A 19638-nucleotide genomic window follows, 5' to 3' on the forward strand; every position below is an offset into this window, starting at 1 on the left:
GATTATTGGTTGTTGGGATACCTGAAGTCACAAGTCTGTTGTGATCGTCCGACCTCATTAGGGATGCTAAAAGACAACAGCTGACAGCAATTTTCTCACCATGCCTACTAATATGGAGTGCAGTGCTGTTCACAACATTGACCCTCAGTTGCAGGTATTGTTGGTGAACGATGATCAAGTTGTTGAGCATTTGTTATAAAGATCACCATCTTTGCTAAAAATCAACTGTTATGCTAATTATTGCTCATGTATCATAGAAAGTGTCATCTGCTAGTTATTTTGTATACTTTTGTTTGGTTTCCATAAACACCTATGTAATTTCATGCATGTGTGCAAATTTTTGCCCCTCTATCTACATTATTCCATGAAGTATTGAATTTTAAAACATCAACAAACTTTTGTGTCACCCTTTACAATTCTGTTAATACATTATGATATGAAATATATACTATTTTATTTGTAGAAGGCACTGGTTCTGCATTAAGTATATAGTTATGTAGGTTAAATTTTGATAAAAGTAGAAATCATAAATTAATGGGTACTTAACATGGAAAGAAATACATTCTATCACTGGGCAATAGTTTGCCTCTCTGTACATAGTGGTGCCATTGACTCTGTGGAAAGTATTTTCCAGACAATAGTAACTACAATTCAGTATAAAGTTTGAATACCTTTCCAAAGTTATTTGTTAAATACACTGCTGAATTGTGAGAGAAATCTGAGAACAAACACAAATTTTGCTCTAAGGCCTATTTGACTGCCAAACACAATACTGGCCTGTACTTAGTGTTTACAAAACATTTTTTTGAAAATTTCACATGAACTTATTAAAAGTGTGACCTTTTCTCAACTAGCCAATAAACAAACTTAAAGTATGTGGACCTTTTAACAATTTTCTTGTGGATGCTCAATAGTGGACTAAAAATGCATAAGAGCCACATTAAAATATTTGTTATCCAGCAGAGGTATGTAGAAGTAAAAATATCACTTGTAGCTTGCACTAGTTCAGAGATGTGAGGTTGAGTAGGAGTGTGAGGGTTCGGAGGAAAAGATTTTTTTTTGGGGGGGGGGGGGAGTAGGAGGAGGGAGGGATCATGTTGAAAACGTAATTATGCTTACCTTTTCTGATTTACTGTTATTTTGACTTTGGGATTCTTCGGCAACTGGTATATGCTTGGAGAAAGAGCTGGCTGTTGGTGGTGTAACGGCTATCAGTGGTGCAGCAGCTGTAATTGTCAATGGCAGTCCAAAGTCATTTTGTCCAAGGTGTGATGCAACAGACTCTGCAGATGTCTTAATCAAGCTAGGAAGCACAGTTGGATGACTAGGCAAATTCAGAATTTGCCCATCAATATTCAAATTATCAGCTGCACCATTTGCAACTAAATTCACTGCTTTCTGCAAACTATTCATCTGAAATGGATTTATACTGCCACCACCATTGGGGTGGACATTTTGCTTCCTGGGTGTATTGAGGATGACTGAGTCAACAACACCATTCAATTTCATTTCATTTGGAACAGCTGTTTCAACAATATTATTGAAGTTCCCTTCATAAGGAAGAGGAGATGGTACATTCCTCTGAATATTGTACACTAGTCTGTTTTCATCCTCAGGATGTACATTCATTTTTTGGGCATTCCCATTACTGACCACATCAAAAAATCGATTGTTGGGCAGCACAGGAGATGCCAATCCCCCAGGAATCTGCTGTTGCTGTGGTAACACCTGTTGCTGCTGCTGCTGCTGGAGGTGATACAGTGGGGAAATAAAAGGCAAGTTTGGAGCTCCATGGGTCAAATCAGGCACCTGAAATAAGAAAGTAAACTAGAAGCCATTACACATAAACTGAATCGAAATAATTCTTTATTAAATCTCTAGCAGTCAAATCACATAACTGCATGTAACACCTGTTCTCCCTGTCTGCATACTCATAGCACTACAACATAGCAGAAAACATAAATCCACTTGCCTAAGACATTATAAGTATATGACCATTCAGGAACTACCCATAAAATTCATTTGGTCTGTCTGGCCAAGTTACACTGGTTGATAAATTTTAGTAAAGCTTGACACAAGGTCGTCAGTGTTCCTACCTTGAAGTGCATGTTGGTAACTCTTGCCGTGAGCGATGTGAGCGATGAAAGGAAGCAAAGGTGGTAGAATAGCTGATTTGTATAGCCAACAACAATTATGTTTTACTTTCAGTCGCAGGAGAAACAAATATTGCATTTTAATGTAACATCCTTGATCATAGCATGTATGACAGTGCAATGGAACTGAAGTTCCACAGAAAACACAAATACACAGATGCACATGTGGTAATAAATTATTTAACACAAGTGGTGCTGGTATCATTATATACTTGCAAACATGTGCTGTCTCTGCAACTAAATAAGACCTCATTTTTATATGACAGGTGTTTCACTTTTTTGTATTTATGAAACATCACATATTAAGGTCTCTAATCACACTTTGTAAATAAAAGGAAACTAAACATGTATGACATAAAAACAAACAGCATTTTGTTTAGCTGCATTGATGGATCACATCTTCAAGAAAATAGTAATATAGGAACAAGTAAGGAATGCCAGAAAATATAAAAATAATGATAACATCAGGAATTCATTCAAAAGAACTTGTTGCACTGCAGCTCATACCCTGTTGCTACACACTTCATAAAATGCACATATGGACCCTTCTTTTCACCATATCTTCTGTACCCCACATACTCAAACAAATGGCTATCGAACTGCACTGCCCAGTTCTATGAAGCAATCTTCATTAGGCCAACCAGATGACTTTTATACTATCGGTTGTGCACCTGTTTCGAGATTGTTAAATTCCACTTTGTGTTTAACAGTAAAATGCTTGAATCCTTCATCATTCAAACACTTATTTATGTGACATAAAGTAGTCAAAAATTTCTGTTGCTTCTGACGGGCTGTACTCAAAAGATATTACTGAGCAGCGCCTTCTTTGTAAGTCAGGAAACAATTATGGACAATCACTTGTGGGTTCCTCTTTCAATTCCTTTGAACACTCGCCTTCCTATATTATTACTATTACTATTATTATTATTATTATTATTATTATTCTTTCTTTCTTTCTTTCTTTTCTCAGACATTATGTCTGGTCAAAAATGGAAAGTGACGCGGACCTTGATCAAGCATGACTTCTTTTAACTGTACGGTATATGTTATATTGCATTTAGGAACTTTCGGGTGATTGAACATGTATCAATAATTATGGATTTCTGTAGTTGTATATATAAGTTTGGATGTAGCTGTATTGCATTGGTGTACTGGTGGATATTGTGTGGTATGACTCCTGTAGTTGATAGTATAATTGGTATAATGTCAACTTTATCCTGATGCCACATGTCCTTGACTTCCTCAGCCAGTTGGATGTATTTTTCAATTTTTTCTCCTGTTTTCTTTTGTATATTTGTTGTATTGGGTATGGATATTTCGATTAGTTGTGTTAATTTCTTCTTTTTATTGGTGAGTATGATGTCAGGTTTGTTATGTGGTGTTGTTTTATCTGTTATAATGGTTCTGTTCCAGTATAATTTGTATTCATCATTCTCCAGTACATTTTATGGTGCATACTTGTATGTGGGAATGTGTTGTTTTATAAGTTTATGTTGTAAGGCAAGCTGTTGATGTATTATTTTTGCTACATTGTCATGTCTTCTGGGGTATTCTGTATTTGCTAGTATTGTACATTTGCTTGTGATGTGATCTACTGTTTCTATTTGTTGTTTGCAAAGTCTGCATTTATCTGTTGTGGTATTGGGATCTTTAATAATATGGTTGCTGTAGTATCTGGTGATTATTGTTTGATCCTGTATTGCATTCATGAATCCTTCTGTCTCACTGTATATATTGCCTTTTCTTAGCCATGTGTTGGATGCGTCTTGATCGATGTGTGGCTGTGTTAGATGATACGGGTGCTTGCCATGTAGTGTTTTCTTTTTCCAATTTACTTTCTTCGTATCTGTTGATGTTATATGATCTAGAGGGTTGTAGAAGTGGTTATGAAATTGCAGTGGTGTAGCCGATGTATTTATATGAGTGATTGCTTTGTGTATTTTGCTAGTCTCTGCTCGTTCTAGAAAGAATTTTCTTAAATTGTCTACCCGTCCATAATGTAGGTTTTTTATGTCGATAAATCCCCTTCCTCCTTCCTTTCTGCTTAATGTGAATCTTTCTGTTGCTGAATTTATGTGATGTATTCTATATTTGTGGCATTGTGATCATGTAAGTGTATTGAGTGCTTCTAGGTCTGTGTTACTCCATTTCACTACTCCAAATGAGTAGGTCAATATTGGTATAGCATAAGTATTTAAAGCTTTTGTCTTGTTTCTTGCTGTCAATTCTGTTTTCAGTATTTTTGTTAGTCTTTGTCTATATTTTTCTTTTAGTTCTTCTTTAATATTTGTATTATCTATTCCTATTTTTTGTCTGTATCCTAGATATTTATAGGCATCTGTTTTTTCCATCGCTTCTGTGCAGTCGCTGTGATTATCCAATATGTAATCTTCTTGTTTAGTGTGTTTTCCCTTGACTATCCTATTTTTCTTACATTTGTCTGTTCCAAAAGCCATATTTATATCATTGCTGAATACTTCTGTTATCTTTAGTAATTGGTTGAGTTGTTGATTTGTTGCTGCCAGTAGTTTTAGATCATCCATGTATAGCAAATGTGTGATTTTGTGTTGGTATGTTCCAGTAATATTGTATCCATAATTTGTATTATTTAGCATGTTGGATAGTGGGTTCAGAGCAAGGCAGAACCAGAAAGGACTTAATGAGTCTCCTTGGTATATTCCACGCTTAATCTGTATTGGCTGTGATGTGATATTATTTGAATTTGTTTGTATATTAAGTGTGGTTTTCCAATTTTTCCATTACTATGTTTAGGAACTGTATCAATTTAGGACCTACTTTGTATATTTCCAATATTTGTAGTAACCATGAGTGGGGTACACTATCAAAAGCTTTTTGGTAATCAATGTATGCGTAGTGTAGCGACCTTTGTTTAGTTTTAGCTTGATATGTCACCTCTGCATCTATTATCAGTTGCTCTTTACATCCTCGTGCTCCTTTGCAACAGCGTTTTTGTTCTTCATTTATAATTTTGTTCTGTGCTGTATGTGTTATTAATTTCTGTGTAATGACTGAAGTTAATATTTTGTATATTGTTGGTACACATGTTATGGGGCGATATTTAGCTGGGTTTGCTGTGTCTGCTTGATCTTTAGGTTTCAGATAAGTTATTCCATGTGTAAGTGTATCAGGGAATGTGTATGGGTCTGCAATGTAACTGTTAAATAATTTAAGATATCAATATAATAGAAGGAAACATTCCACGTGGGAAAAATTATATATAAAAACAAAGATGAGGTGACTTACCGAACGAAAGCGCTGGTAGGTCGATAGACACACAAACAAACACAAACATACACACAAAATTCAAGCTTTCGCAACAAACTGTTGCCTCATCAGGAAAGAGGGAAGGAGAGGGGAAGACGAAAGGAAGTGGGTTTTAAGGGAGAGGGTAAGGAGTCATTCCAATCCCAGGAGCGGAAAGACTTATCTTGGGGGGAAAAAAGGACAGGTATACACTCGCACACACGCACATATCCATCCACACATACAGACACAAGCAGACATATAATATGTCTGCTTGCACAAACTTCTCCTATCCACAAATGTCTTCTCAGAGAAGTGCAGTTCATCATTTAAAAAAAGGTTTCTGCAGGTTTTCACCCAGAGAAGTTAAGTGTAGAATTTTTGCAAGACTTAACTTACTTCCCTGAAACCAAGCTGCAGCTGACTCTACGATACGTCTTTTTGCAGCTCCACTGCACTTCACCTGTACCTTTCTTATGATAAATAAAACTAATATTCCCACTACACTTCAGACATTTTCCACTACTGGCTATAAGCCGGTGAGACATACAACACGTAATGTCACCTTTGTGTTCCATCAGGAGAAATTCTCTATACAGAACTTGTTCAAAGGGCACAGTTCAATACACAATGGACTGAAATCAAATACATGAAACGTATTCACAGTTGCGAATATGGACAATCATCAGCTGTATAATGGGCTGACAGCAATGAAAATTTGTGCGGGCTGGGACTTGATCCTGGTTTTCCCACTTAATGCGAGTGGCTGTCTTACCATTAGGCTATCCAAGCGTGACTCATAGCCATACCAAAACTTCCACACGTCGTCAACACTGTGTTCACAACATGTCCTTGTACATTCATTAGGTATATTCTGTACAGGGGAGATATTTTAGTTGAAGGTTGTTTGCCCAGTGTCAGCAGATAAATACAATAATGCAGTGCCTGTGTTGTTCAGAAATATGATGGAATGTTCCTTCAGAAATGCATGCATGTCTGAAGGAACCTGCATCATACTTCTGAACAACACTGGCACTGCAATATTGTACGAAATCAAATTTTTGAGTCAAAAGAGAGTACTTTCTCAGGCTGAAGGCAGCTGTTTTGGTATTTCTCACTGGCTACTTAAAAGAACACCAAATGAAGCATTAACATCTAGGGCTGCCTTCTAAGGTGATTAAAAACAGACATAGTCAGCTTGGAAAATTAAAAGTTAATATTTATAAAAATGTAAATGATGTCAGTAATATTTTTCTCAGGTTTGTTGGGACATAACCACAATGACACAGCCATACCATCTTTTGATATGCTCTGATCACATAGATCAATGCAGCACATTAGAAAGAATTTAATCGAACTTACATTACCATACTACCTTTTTATCACTGCCAATACTTTAAGAAGTTGAGACACATAATACTTACATAGAGCTTGGGCTACATCACAGGTCATTCTGTCAATCTCCATCTCATATTCAGCTTTGTTGGATTTGCCCACTCACAACCAAACTGTTTTACCAACCCAACCAAGACCTTGGCCTGCACTACAGATCTGCCAGTCACCCCAACCATGTTTTCTGCTATCACATTCATTGGCCACATCAACTCACAACCAAACTACTGCCTTCTAATCTAACCCAGACCTCTGGCTACACTACAGACCAGTCTGTCACCACAACTGGGTTTTCTGCTTTCATAATTGTTAGCTTTGTCAACTTACAAACTGCTGCCTTCCAAAAACTTAGATGTCAGGCTATGCTACAGATCAGCCTGTCACCACAACAACTTTTCTGCTTTCACATTCATTGACTTTACCAACTCACAACAAAACTGTTGTCTCCCAACACAATCTAGACCTCAGGCTACACTACAGGTCATAACACAAATGCCAGGTTTCTGGAATATCAGAAAAGTAACAAACAGCCATCCACCCAGCAGAAATGGTTTGTGATTGTCATCAATACCTCAGCTGTGTATTTTACACAATTACTTCATATCAGACTGTCATAAAACAAAAATTTCCTTAATTTTGACAGATCCTGTGATTACAGCCTCATAACAGAAATATCAAGATTCAGTGAAACTAGAAAATTAATAAAGGACCATCCATAAAACATGAATAATTCATAGCAGTCTGTCACCAACATCATCTTCTACATTTAAGAATAAATAATTAGTAATATTTCATCATACAAATTGCTACATACCCCAACGACAGAAAATGAAGAAAGGGCTGCCTACACAACGTAGGAATTTGAGTCTATCAGTCACCAAAAGAAGAGTTACATATATTGTATGAATTAAATAGTGTAGAACATTCACCATTACACATATTCCATAGTTCAGACATATACCCGAATATTTATCTCAATACAAAATCATTAAAAGTCATACATATTAACTACAGAAATTCCCGGAAAAAATCTTTATTTATATCATAAATCTCAATATTACATTTCCATCTAACACCTCATCATTCACTCTACACATGCCTGTCACCAAGCACAACAAGCACAGGCACTGCCAATGCCTGTGCTGTACTGCAATTGAGAAAAGCATGTGGATGGTCCGTAGCAAAGTTTAGGCTAAACTTTAGCACAGTGAAAGAAGGTTTTCTTTTAATGCTGTAGCTTACTTTCTGTTATAGATACTAGTCATATTAATGGCTGCCTGCTATATAAACATATACATTTCATACTGCTGCCCTATATCAGCTCAAGAGTACAATATAAATTAATTAGGAAGTGACACACAAAATGGTTGTTATATTTGACACAGTATTTTAGAAATTCCTTTGGAAAAATAAGGAAAGAAGGAAGAACGGAAGGAATGAATGAAGCAATATTAGGGTTTGGCATCCCAACTGACAACAAGGTCATTAGCGGCAGAGTACCTGAGTGTTTCAAGGATGACAAAGGAAATCGGCTGCACATTTCAAATGCACCATCCCAGCATCTGACTAGTTCAATTTAGGGAAATTATGGAAAACCTAAATCAGGGTGGCTGGCTGCAGATTTCAACTGTTGTCCTCCAGAAAGTGAGTCCAGTGTCCTAACCACTGAGGAATTTCACACATTTCTGGTAAATGCACTAGTGTAAGTACAGCTGACACTTTATTCCTTCATGATAAAAATTAATTACAGTGAAACCTCTATATAACATTTTTCAAGGGACCACAAATTCTGAACACTGTATGGAGGAAAACACTATAAAGAGGAAGGCTTCCAAATAATAATTGTAGGGCATTACTGAAGATCGTGACACCACTAATCAGCTTTGACAAATGGTGCCATAAGATGACATTTTAAATTTTCACAACACTGTAATATGATATTCATCGAAAATGATCAATGTATCGAATGATTAGTTTTTTGTAATTAAAACATGGGGCCCGGTAGGTGGATGGGTGAAAGTAAATGGCACCAAAAAGATCGCAAGCAGAATGTGTGTCACATGTCACGTGACCAGGTTCTGCCGCTGACATATGAAATACGCTGAGCGCGGGCTTTCCGAGCCAGTGTAAACTGTGAATCGACAGAACGGAAAATGATGCGTCTACATCCAGTCACTTAAACGTTATAAAGAGGTAAATAAATGACCAGGGTTCCAAAAATATGAGTGTTACATGGAGGAAATTGTAATATAGAGGAAACACAGTAAAGAGGAAAATTTAACACTGTTTATATGGGCTTTTAGTCGGGACTGAAAAAAACAGATGTAACATAGAGGAAAACATTATATGGAGGAACGTTATAAAGAGGTTTCACTGTAATTAATTATGTTCTGTAGATGCCATCAATGAGGAGAACCTTCAGGGTGTCAAAACATACATTAACAAAAAAATAATAATAATAATAATAATAAAAAATAGGCAAGTCACAGAAATTTAATGTGCATACTAACTGGCTAGAGGACAAATGTAAGGATGTAGAGGCTTATCTCACTAGGGGTAAGATAGATACAGCCTACAGGAAAATTAAAGAGACCTTTGGAGAAAAGAGAGTCACTTGTATGAATATCAAGAGCTCAGATGGAAACCCAGTTCTAAGCAAAGAGGGGAAAGCAGAAAGGTGGAAGGAGTATATAGAGGGTCTATACAAGGGCGATGTACTTGAGGACAATATTATGGAAATGAAAGAGGATGTAGATGAAGATGAAATGGGAGATATGATACTGCGTGAAGAGTTTGACAGAGCACTGAAAGACCTGAGTCGAAACAAGGCCCCGGGAGTAGACAACATTCCATTAGAACTACTGACGGCCTTGGGAGAGCCAGTTCTGACAAAACTCTACCATCTGGTGAGCAAGACGTATGAGACAGGCGAAATACCCTCAGACTTCAAGAAGAATATAATAATTCCAATCCCAAAGAAAGCAGGTGTTGACAGATGTGAAAATTACCGAACTATTAGTTTAATAAGCCACAGCTGCAAAATACTAACGCGAATTCTTTACAGACGAATGGAAAAACTGGTAGAAGCCGACCTCGGGGAAGATCAGTTTGGATTCCGTAGAAATGTTGGAACACGTGAGGCAATACTGACCTTACAACTTATCTTAGAAGCTAGATTAAGGAAAGGCAAACCTACGTTTCTAGCATTTGTAGACTTAGAGAAAGCTTTTGACAATGTTGACTGGAATACTCTCTTTCAAATTCTAAAGGTGGCAGGGGTAAAATACAGGGAGCGAAAGGCTATTTACAATCTATACAGAAACCAGATGGCAGTTATAAGAATCGAGGGACATGAAAGGGAAGCAGTGGTTGGGAAGGGAGTGAGACAGGGTTGTAGCCTCTCCCCGATGTTATTCAATCTGTATATTGAGCAAGCAGTAAAGGAAACAAAAGAAAAATTCAGAGTAGGTATTAAAATCCATGGAGAAGAAATAAAAACTTTGAGGTTCGCCAATGACATTGTAATTCTGTCAGAGACAGCAAAGGATTTGGAAGAGCAGTTGAACAGAATGGACAGTGTCTTGAAAGGAGGATATAAGATGAACATCAACAAAAGCAAAACAAGGATAATGGAATGTAGTCGAATTAAGTCGGGTGATGGTGAGGGAATTAGATTAGGAAATGAGACACTTAAAGTAGTAAAGGAGTTTTGCTATTTGGGGACCAAAATAACTGGCGATGGTCGAAGTAGAGAGGATATAAAATGTAGACTGGCAATGGCAAGGAAAGCGTTTCTGAAGAAGAGAAATTTGTTAACATCGAATATAGATTTAAGTGTCAGGAAGTCGTTTCTGAAAGTATTTGTATGGAGTGTAGCCATGTATGGAAGTGAAACGTGGACAATAAATAGTTTGGACAAGAAGAGAATAGAAGCTTTCGAAATGTGGTGCTACAGAAGAATGTTGAAGATTAGGTGGGTAGATCACGTAACTAATGAGGAGGTATTGAATAGGATTGGGGAGAAGAGAAGTTTGTGGCACAACTTGATTAGAAGAAGGGATTGGTTGGTAGGACATGTCCTGAGGCATCAAGGGATCACAAATTTAGCATTGGAGGGCAGCGTGGAGGGTAAAAATCATAGAGGGAGACCAAGAGATGAATACACTAAGCAGATTCAGAAGGATGTAGGTTGCAGTAGGTACTGGAAGATGAAGGAGCTTGCACAGTATAGATTAGCATGGAGAGCTGCATCAAACCAGTCTCAGGACTGAAGACCACAACAACAACAACTAACTGAACAATAAACCATCACTATACCGCTTAATGCTAAATGTGCTTATGCACACTAAATTTAGTCAAGAAAGTTGGAAAGAAATTTGCAACTTTGAAAAAAGTTGTTGCTTACTCAGTTGTACTAAATAGCTGCTTCTTATCTCCTATTCATATTTGTTTTCAACATGAACAGTCCAAGACCGTATTAATGAGATCCAAGGTAGGAAGTAGGGCAGCATTGGTTGTAAATTTTTAATCCATTTATTGCAAACCAATTTCAGCTACAGAGTCTTCAGCGTTACATGAATACAAGAACATAATGAGAATCAAATATTAAAATATAAATTCAAACCAGATCACAAATATATCAGCTTGTAAACCATAAATTTACATACTAATTATATCCAAGTCATGATGATGCACTATAAATATAGTACCAAATGGTACCACTTGACATTACAGATAACAGACATCAGTTGAAGTGAGCTTGCCGCTTATATTTTCATGCAGCTAAACTCAGTATGTGGTGTGAGCTAGTGCCCACTTTATTACCGTCATTTGTATTCTACTTATTTTTACACTATTTGAAAAGTAAAATATGTAAAACTAAATGGCATCCTTAAATACTAAAATACAGTCAGAAACTGAACAAAGAATCCACTGGTAGGTGGCACAAATTAAAATACTCGTAATACTTCTTTTATATAAAACGTAAAGCCAAACAAGTTATACATTATCGATATATATCAAATGCTGAGTTCATAATTCCCTCTTCCAAATTGGATTACATTAAGAAAAGTAACTTACATGGTTGTCAAGTATGAGACAGTGTTACAATCTACAGGAGAATGCAATGTACAACATGTTTTATAAAATCTTATCACTGTGTATTATAGAAACATATGTAACTTAGTTTGATGTTAATAATAATGCGGATACATGTACTGACAGTGGCTACTGAAAAACACATATGCTACATTTCATTCTCACTTACTGAAATAGTGCACAGCAGTACATACAGCTGTACTTATGAGGTGTTATGTATCCTCCTTTGGACCTATACAGCTCCTTATTTTTATTAATTAGATGGCTTCTGATACCCTCCTAAAACCGGGTGCTTCTCATTGTCAACTGCTCCTGAGCAAGATGGCATGGGGAAAATCTCTGACAATCAAATATCTCCATTTCTTCAACAAAATCCAAAAATCTGCCATTACTCCTTATGCAGTAGCTCCAGTTGTGAGGGGTGATTTTTTTATTAATGCCAAATCAAGTTAGATATATGTTTCTACAATAACCAGTAATAAGATTTTATAAGTCATTATGTATGCTGCATTTTCCTTGAGGTCGTAACACTGGTTCATACAACCATATAAGTTACTTTTCTGAATGTAATCCAATTTGGAAGAGAGAATTATGAACTCAGCATGTGAAATGTATGCATAGTGTATAACTTGTTTCTTTATATTACTACAGGCTTTAGGTTTTATATGAAAGAAATACTACTAGTATTTTAATGTGTGCCACCTACAAGTGGATTCTTCCTTCAATTACTGAATGCAGTTTAGTATTTGAGGATGCCACTGTGGTTTTATACATTTTACTTTTCAAATAATGTAAAAAAAAAGGATAACACAAATGACAGTAATAAAGAGGACATTAGTTGCTACTGATGTCACATACCGAGGTTAGCTGCATGGAAATGTGAGCATCAAGCTCAGTTTAACTGATGTTTGTTGTCTGTCATGTCAAGTGGTACCATGTGCTATTATGTTTCTGATAAGTCATCATGACCTGGATATAAGTGGTATGTAAATTTACAGTTCTGTATTTATGATCTGGTTTTAATTTATATTTTATTGCTTGATTCTCATTATGTTCTTATATTCATGTATCACGGAAGATAGCTACATAGTAGGTGAAATTGATCTCCAATAAACACATTAAAAATTTATGACTGATGCTTCTCTTCCTCCTATCTTGGTAATCTCCTATTAATAACTTAATATTTGGAGACACTGGAATTTTTCAAGGAAAATAGTTACCCATTTTTAAATGACAAGTACAGTTTACAGAGCAGATTTTTAATTAACTTGCCATGTAGTTAACAGAACTTTTCAGTCCTTGAACTTATGTATTCAGGTAGTTTGTAGAAAGAGTAGTTACTGACGTATGTCTTTATTTTTAACTCAGGTGTGTGGCGTCTGTTCTTTTAGACATGTCTGAAAGAATAGACACGATTTATGATTCAGTGGCTATATGTATAGACGAGATAAGAGAAATACAGGCATCAGCCACAATTAGGCACTGAAAGAAATTCAGTGGCAACAAGTGAAAATTTATGCCAGATGTGGACTCAAACCGAGATTTCTCACTGTATGCGAATGTTGCCTTAACAGCTTTGGCTAACCGAGCATGTTTTCCATTCAATCCGAACTCTCAACCTGTGGCACAATACATATGTAGCATCCATTGTCCATTATCTTCATTGCTCACAGCTTCACCCAATTCCTGCAAGAGTTCAAACTTAGTGTGCATCCGTACCAAAACTGTCATTAATAGCCACCAAGGCGAATATACCGGGTGGTTATAATTAAATTGACAGCTGCGGTGTGGGCTGTATACATTGCAGGTCACAGAAGCAACATAGGTGTGTTCATTAACCAGTGCGGTCACAGAGAATGTTGAAAAAAATAATTATTCCACTTTCTGCCACCAGGTGAAAACATGGTGCTGTAAGCAGAAAACATGTGGAATGTTTCCTATTATAAAATCATTATGCTGTTTGTCACTTGGCAACACATGTTGATTTCTGTTGTGAAGTTGTTGTTAGTGTAAAGGGTTAAGAACGTTGATGTTTTCCATATGAAAACCAAGGGCTGTTGAGAGAGAAGACTGTGCACTACTGGTAAACTTGTATTATCAGAATGGCAGTAACAGCAGCAATGCATTGCAGGAATATAATCAACAGAAGCAGCTACAAAGAGGCTCCTTGTCAATAAATGGGATAGAGAATATGATCAAGAAATTTGAAAAAACAGGCGAATTAGGTAGTGCAGCAGGAAGGAGGCAGCGGCTCATCCACATGACAGTTGTTGTTGAAGTTGCTGTAGCTATAGCTGACTGTGCAGCATATGCCTCAAATTCCACAGTCAGTACTTGAGCTGAGTCACAGGAATTGCCTCTCCCTGATCAACAGTGCGAAAGATTTTGTGGTGCATTTTATACTGGTACCCCTACAGGATTCAGATACAAATGAAGACCCAACATTGGCTAAGAAGCCATGATTTTGCCCCCTCCCCCATATTATTATTATTATTATTATTTATACATGGAAATGGATGAAATGTGGCCACAGAATACAGTTTGGATGGACAAGATACACTTTACTTTGCAAGGTGATGTGAATGAACAGAACTGTCATATCTGTCATATATGAGGAGGTTTTACTCTGCCAAATGTTGTGCAGGAACATCCATAGCACTCAGTTAATGTGAGTGTGTAGAGCTTGTGAAACCACCTCCTTCATTATCAGTTGGTTTTTCTACAAATGGCCTTGCCGCAGTGGTAACACCGGTTCCCATCATATTACTGAAGTTAAGCACTGTCAGGCTGGGCTAGTACTTGTGTGGATGACTATCCAGCCTGCTGAGCAAGTGAGGTGCAGCAATCAGCCCCTGTGTGGCAAACTGAGGAGCTATTTGATTGAGGAATAGAGGCTCTGGTCTCATAAACTGACATAAGGCCGGGAGAGCGGTGTGCTAACCACAGGCCACTCCATATCCAGTGATGCCTGTGGGCTGAGGATGACGCAGCAACAGGTCGGTACTGATGGGCCTTCATGGCCTGTTTGGGTGGAGTTTAGTTTAGGTTCCCCCCCCACACACACACACACACAAGGAGACAATACCTCATGGACCTATTATGTGCACAGTGACATACACATTATAATGACCTACATGTGCAACATGTGATTCCACCTTTGCAAGAATGCAACTACGTCCATTCCATTATATTTGTGCAAACTGAGGTGAAAGATTTGTTTCAAGAAAGCATCAGCAACGATGTGTTGAGATGCCATGATCGGCCTCATTTGAACTCTTCCGTCGGGAGGGTGAACTTGGAGTTGGAGTGGCTGCTTAGGACGGATACAGGGTCCCATATTGGTTTGATTCCTGTGAATGCTATCGATAGGTGGGACTACACTAGGCATAGCCTTCACCTCAATAGGAATGGGAAGGGAAAACTGTCTGGGTTGACTGCAGAAAACTTATGGGGGGACACTGTCACAAGTGGTAAAATACCAGTGGTCACAGGTGTCAGAGTGATGCCTTTTTTAGGATAGGCAAGGGGGAAAGAAAACAAGTTTTAAGAGAAATTGGCAGACACACTCAGTTTGAAAAAACAGATGAACAGGTGTCAGATTTTAGCATACAGAAAGTAATCAGAAACTGCCAGTTCATCTTCGCCAAAGCAGTTATAATCCCATTAGTATGCAGTATCAGTTATCTTTATTACACCAGAACATTCCAGGATTCAGAAATAAATTGATGAAATGAATTCATCTAATGAAATTGACATAATATGCCTCTCTGAACATCAAGTGACCACTGGTATAGACATTTCAGGATTTAAGCTAGCTTCCTACTTCTGCATAGTAGATATGGATGGAGGAGGAGTTGCCACATTTATTAAAAACTGCCATAAATTCAAGAACTTTGACATTAATAAATTCTGTTTAGAGCAGCATCTAGAAGCGTGTGCAACAGAAGTAGAGTTCCATAACAGATCCTATATAATAGTAACTATTTACCGAGCACCTGCAGGAAATTATAATCTATTCATAAATAATCTAGAAGCTCTTTTGGGTTAATTAACAGGAAGAAACAAAGAAATTTTGATTGCTGGCCATTTTAATAAGATTTTCTAATGCAATCTTCTAGTAAACATTTACTGCACCTCGACAGCCACTGATAATGTTTTTATAGACAAATCAAAGGAACAAAATCATATCATAAAACCTATAATAAATGGACTATCAGATCATGACATGCAGCTCCTTGTTTTAGATGTAAATTCTAAGCACATTATCAAGACTGCTAAGTCTGAGTACAGGAGAGTAATCAATCAACCAAAAATTGAGTGTTTTAGAAAAATGCTCAAAGACATGAACTGGAAAGATGTTTATAGTGATCATGACATGAATGAAAAATATAACACATTCATGAACAATGTCAGTACCATGTTTGAAAACTGTTTTCCTCTAAAAGTTACTCAAATTAAACAGAAGTCTATAATAAAACCATGGATTACACAAGGAATAAAGATTTCCTGTAAGACAAAAAGGAAAATGAATGTGTCGACCAAGAATAGCTCCAATGCTGATAATTTAGCTAAATACAAGTAGTACTGTAAAATATTTTTAAAAAAATAATTCAGACATCTAAACAAATGCACTAAGAGAAGAAGATTGCAATGTCAGGGAACAAAATAAAAACAATATGGGATATAGTGAAAGAGGAGACTGGTAGAACCAGAAAGGAACAGGAGCAAACAGCATTAAGGGTATATGACACATTAGTAACCGATGGACATAGTGTGGCAAATCTATTTAACAAGTACTTTATATCCATTACTGATAGAATGGAATTGGCAGGATCAGTAAATAATGCCCTTGAATATCTGAAACTAGCCTTTACAAATAGTTTCAGGTACATGAATATGTCACTCACTTCACCAAAAGAAATAACTTCCATAATAAAATCTCTAAAAACGAAGCATTCTAGTGGTTACGATGAAATATCAACAAAGCTATTTAAGGCATGTTCTTGTGAGTTTAGTACAATTTTAAGTTACTTGTGTAACTAGTCAATTATAACTGGGACATTTCCTGACTGGCTAAAATATGCAGATGTTAAGCCTCTATTCAAGAAAGGGGATAAAGAGATACCATCAAACTACAGACCGATTTCACTTTTGCCAGCATTTTCAAAATATTAGAAAAGGTAATGTATAGGCAGCTTCTCAACCCTCTGACCACAAATAACATATTATCAAGAACACAGTTTGGATTTCTGAAGGGTTCCGATATCAAGAAGGCTATTTACACCTACAGTGAAAATGTACTTCATTCATTAAATAACAAATTACAAGCAGCAGGTATTTTCTGTGATTTGTCAAAAGCATTTGATTGTTTTAACCACAACATCATTTTAAATAAATTAGAATTCTATGGTGTTACAGGCAGTGCTGCACAATAGTTCAAGTCATACCTCGTGAACAGAAAACAAAAGGTGTCAGTGCAAGGGACTAGTGAATTAAGTCATCACTCATCATTAGAATGGGAAGAAATTACATGTGGTGTCCCACAAGGATCCATCTTAGGGCCATTGCTTTTTATGGTGTACATTAATGATCTCTCATCAGTTACACTGCCAGAAGCAGAGTTCGTTTTGTTTGCAGATGACACAAGTATTGCAATAAATAGTATGTCGAGTGTAGTTCTAGAAAGATCTGCTAATGATATTTTCATGGATATTAATAAATGGTTTAAAGCCAACTCGCTGACATTAAACTTTGAAAAGACTCACTATATGCAATTCAGAACCGGTAGGAGGTTTCCAACCAGCATATGCATAAAGTATGAAGAAGAGCAGATAGAAGAGGTTGACAGTCTTAAATTCCTGCGATTACAATTTGATAATAAATTCAGTTGGGAGGAGCGCACCACAAAACTGCAGGAACGCCTTAACAAATTTGCATTTGCAATTCGAGTGTTAGCAGACACAGGCGACATAAAAATGAAAAAGTTTGCATACTTTGCCTACTTTCATTCCATAATGTCATATGGTATAATATTTTGGGGTAACTCTTCAAGTCAAACAAAAGTTTTCAGAGTCCAAAAGCGTGTAATACGTATTATTTGTGGAGTAAATTCAAGGATGTCCTGTAGAAACCTCTTCAAAGAACTGGGCATACTAACTACTGCCTCTCAGTGTATTTACTCCTTAATGAAATTTGTCCTTAATAATACCCGTTGATCAAAAAGTCAGTATAAGTTTGAAAACTTAATAAATCACGGAATAATGTAGATAGAGAGCTAAAAATTGACACACATGCTTGGAATGATATGGGGTTTTATTAGAACAAAAAAAATCTGACAGATCTCTTGCGCGCGTCGTTTGGTGATGATCATGTGCTCAGCCGCCATTTCCGTCATGCTTGGCCTCCCAGGTCCCCAGACCTCAGTCCGTGCGATTATTGGCTTTGGGGTTACCTGAAGTAGCAAGTGTATCGGGATCGATCGACATCTCTAGGGATGCTGAAAGACAACATCCGACACCAATGCCTCACCATAACTCCGGACATGCTTTACAGTGCTGTTCACAACATTATTCCTCGACTACAGCTATTGTTGACGAATGATGGTGGACATATTGAGCATTTCCTCTAAAGAACATCATCTTTGCTTTGTCTTACTTTGTTATGCTAATTATTGCTATTCTGATCAGATGAAGCGCTATCTGTTGGACATTTTTTGAACTTTTGTATTTTTTTGGTTCTAATAAAACCCCATGTCATTCCAAGTATGTCTGGCAATTTGTACCTCTCTATCTACATTATTTGTGGTGTCACCGCCAGACACCACACTTGCTAGGTGGTAGCCTTTAAATCGGCCGCGGTCCATTAGTATACGTCGGACCCGCGTGTCGCCACTGTCAGTGATAGCAGACCGAGCGCCACCACACGGCAGGTCTAGAGAGACGTACTGGCACTCACGCCAGTTGTACAGCCGACTTAGCCAGAGATGGATCACTGACAAATACGCTCTCATTTGCCGAGACGATAGTTAGCGTAGCCTTCAGCTACGTCATTTGCTACGACCTAGCAAGGCGCCATAACATTTGATAATTAATATTGTGAAGCATGTACCGTAACGAGAGATGTTCTACAATTATGGATTAAAGTTAAGTATTATATCAACTACGTACTTTATTTGCTACTATTAATTCCCTTAACTGTTCCAGACCTCGCGCGAGTCAGCGTGTAATTAAACGCGTGCATTTCGGCCTCCTCTAGCAACACAGTGTTGGCTCTTCTGTCAACACTACATTATTCCGTGATTTATTCAGTTTTAAAATTTATACTGACTCTTTTTCCAACAAACAGCTCTGTTCATACATACAATACCATGATCAAAAATGATCTGCACAAGGACTTACTTAGCTCTGTTCATACATACAATACCATGATCAAAAATGATCTGCACAAGGACTTACTTTAGTTCAAAAAGGGGTCCACTACTCAGGAACACTCATCTTCAATAATTTGCCAGCAAACATAAAAAACTTAGTTACAAATAAAGATCAGTTTAAAAGGAGCCTGAAAGACTCACTAGTGGCCAACTCCATTGATGAATTTTTTAATATAAGCAAATGATGTATTGCATATACTAATACTATTAGTATTGTTATTTCAGCTTTAAAAAATGATGTATTGTATATACTCATACTATGAGTATTGTTATTTCAGCTTTTTTTAAAAAAAAAAAAAAAAA

The 19638-nt window shown here is 37.0% G+C and overlaps 1 protein-coding gene across 1 annotated transcript in view; it reads right to left on the minus strand.

The window, feature by feature from the left end:
* LOC124798243 (interleukin-1 receptor-associated kinase 1-like) overlaps positions 1-19638 on the minus strand; it is a 151768-nt gene that overhangs the window by 12345 nt on the left and 119785 nt on the right. Inside the window, 1 exon segment of the mRNA XM_047261560.1 lies at positions 1120-1809. Coding sequence (XP_047117516.1) covers positions 1120-1809 — 690 coding nt within the window.

The sequence above is a fragment of the Schistocerca piceifrons genome, chromosome 5, assembly GCF_021461385.2.
Source record: "Schistocerca piceifrons isolate TAMUIC-IGC-003096 chromosome 5, iqSchPice1.1, whole genome shotgun sequence".
NCBI classification, from domain to species: Eukaryota; Metazoa; Arthropoda; class Insecta; order Orthoptera; family Acrididae; genus Schistocerca; species Schistocerca piceifrons.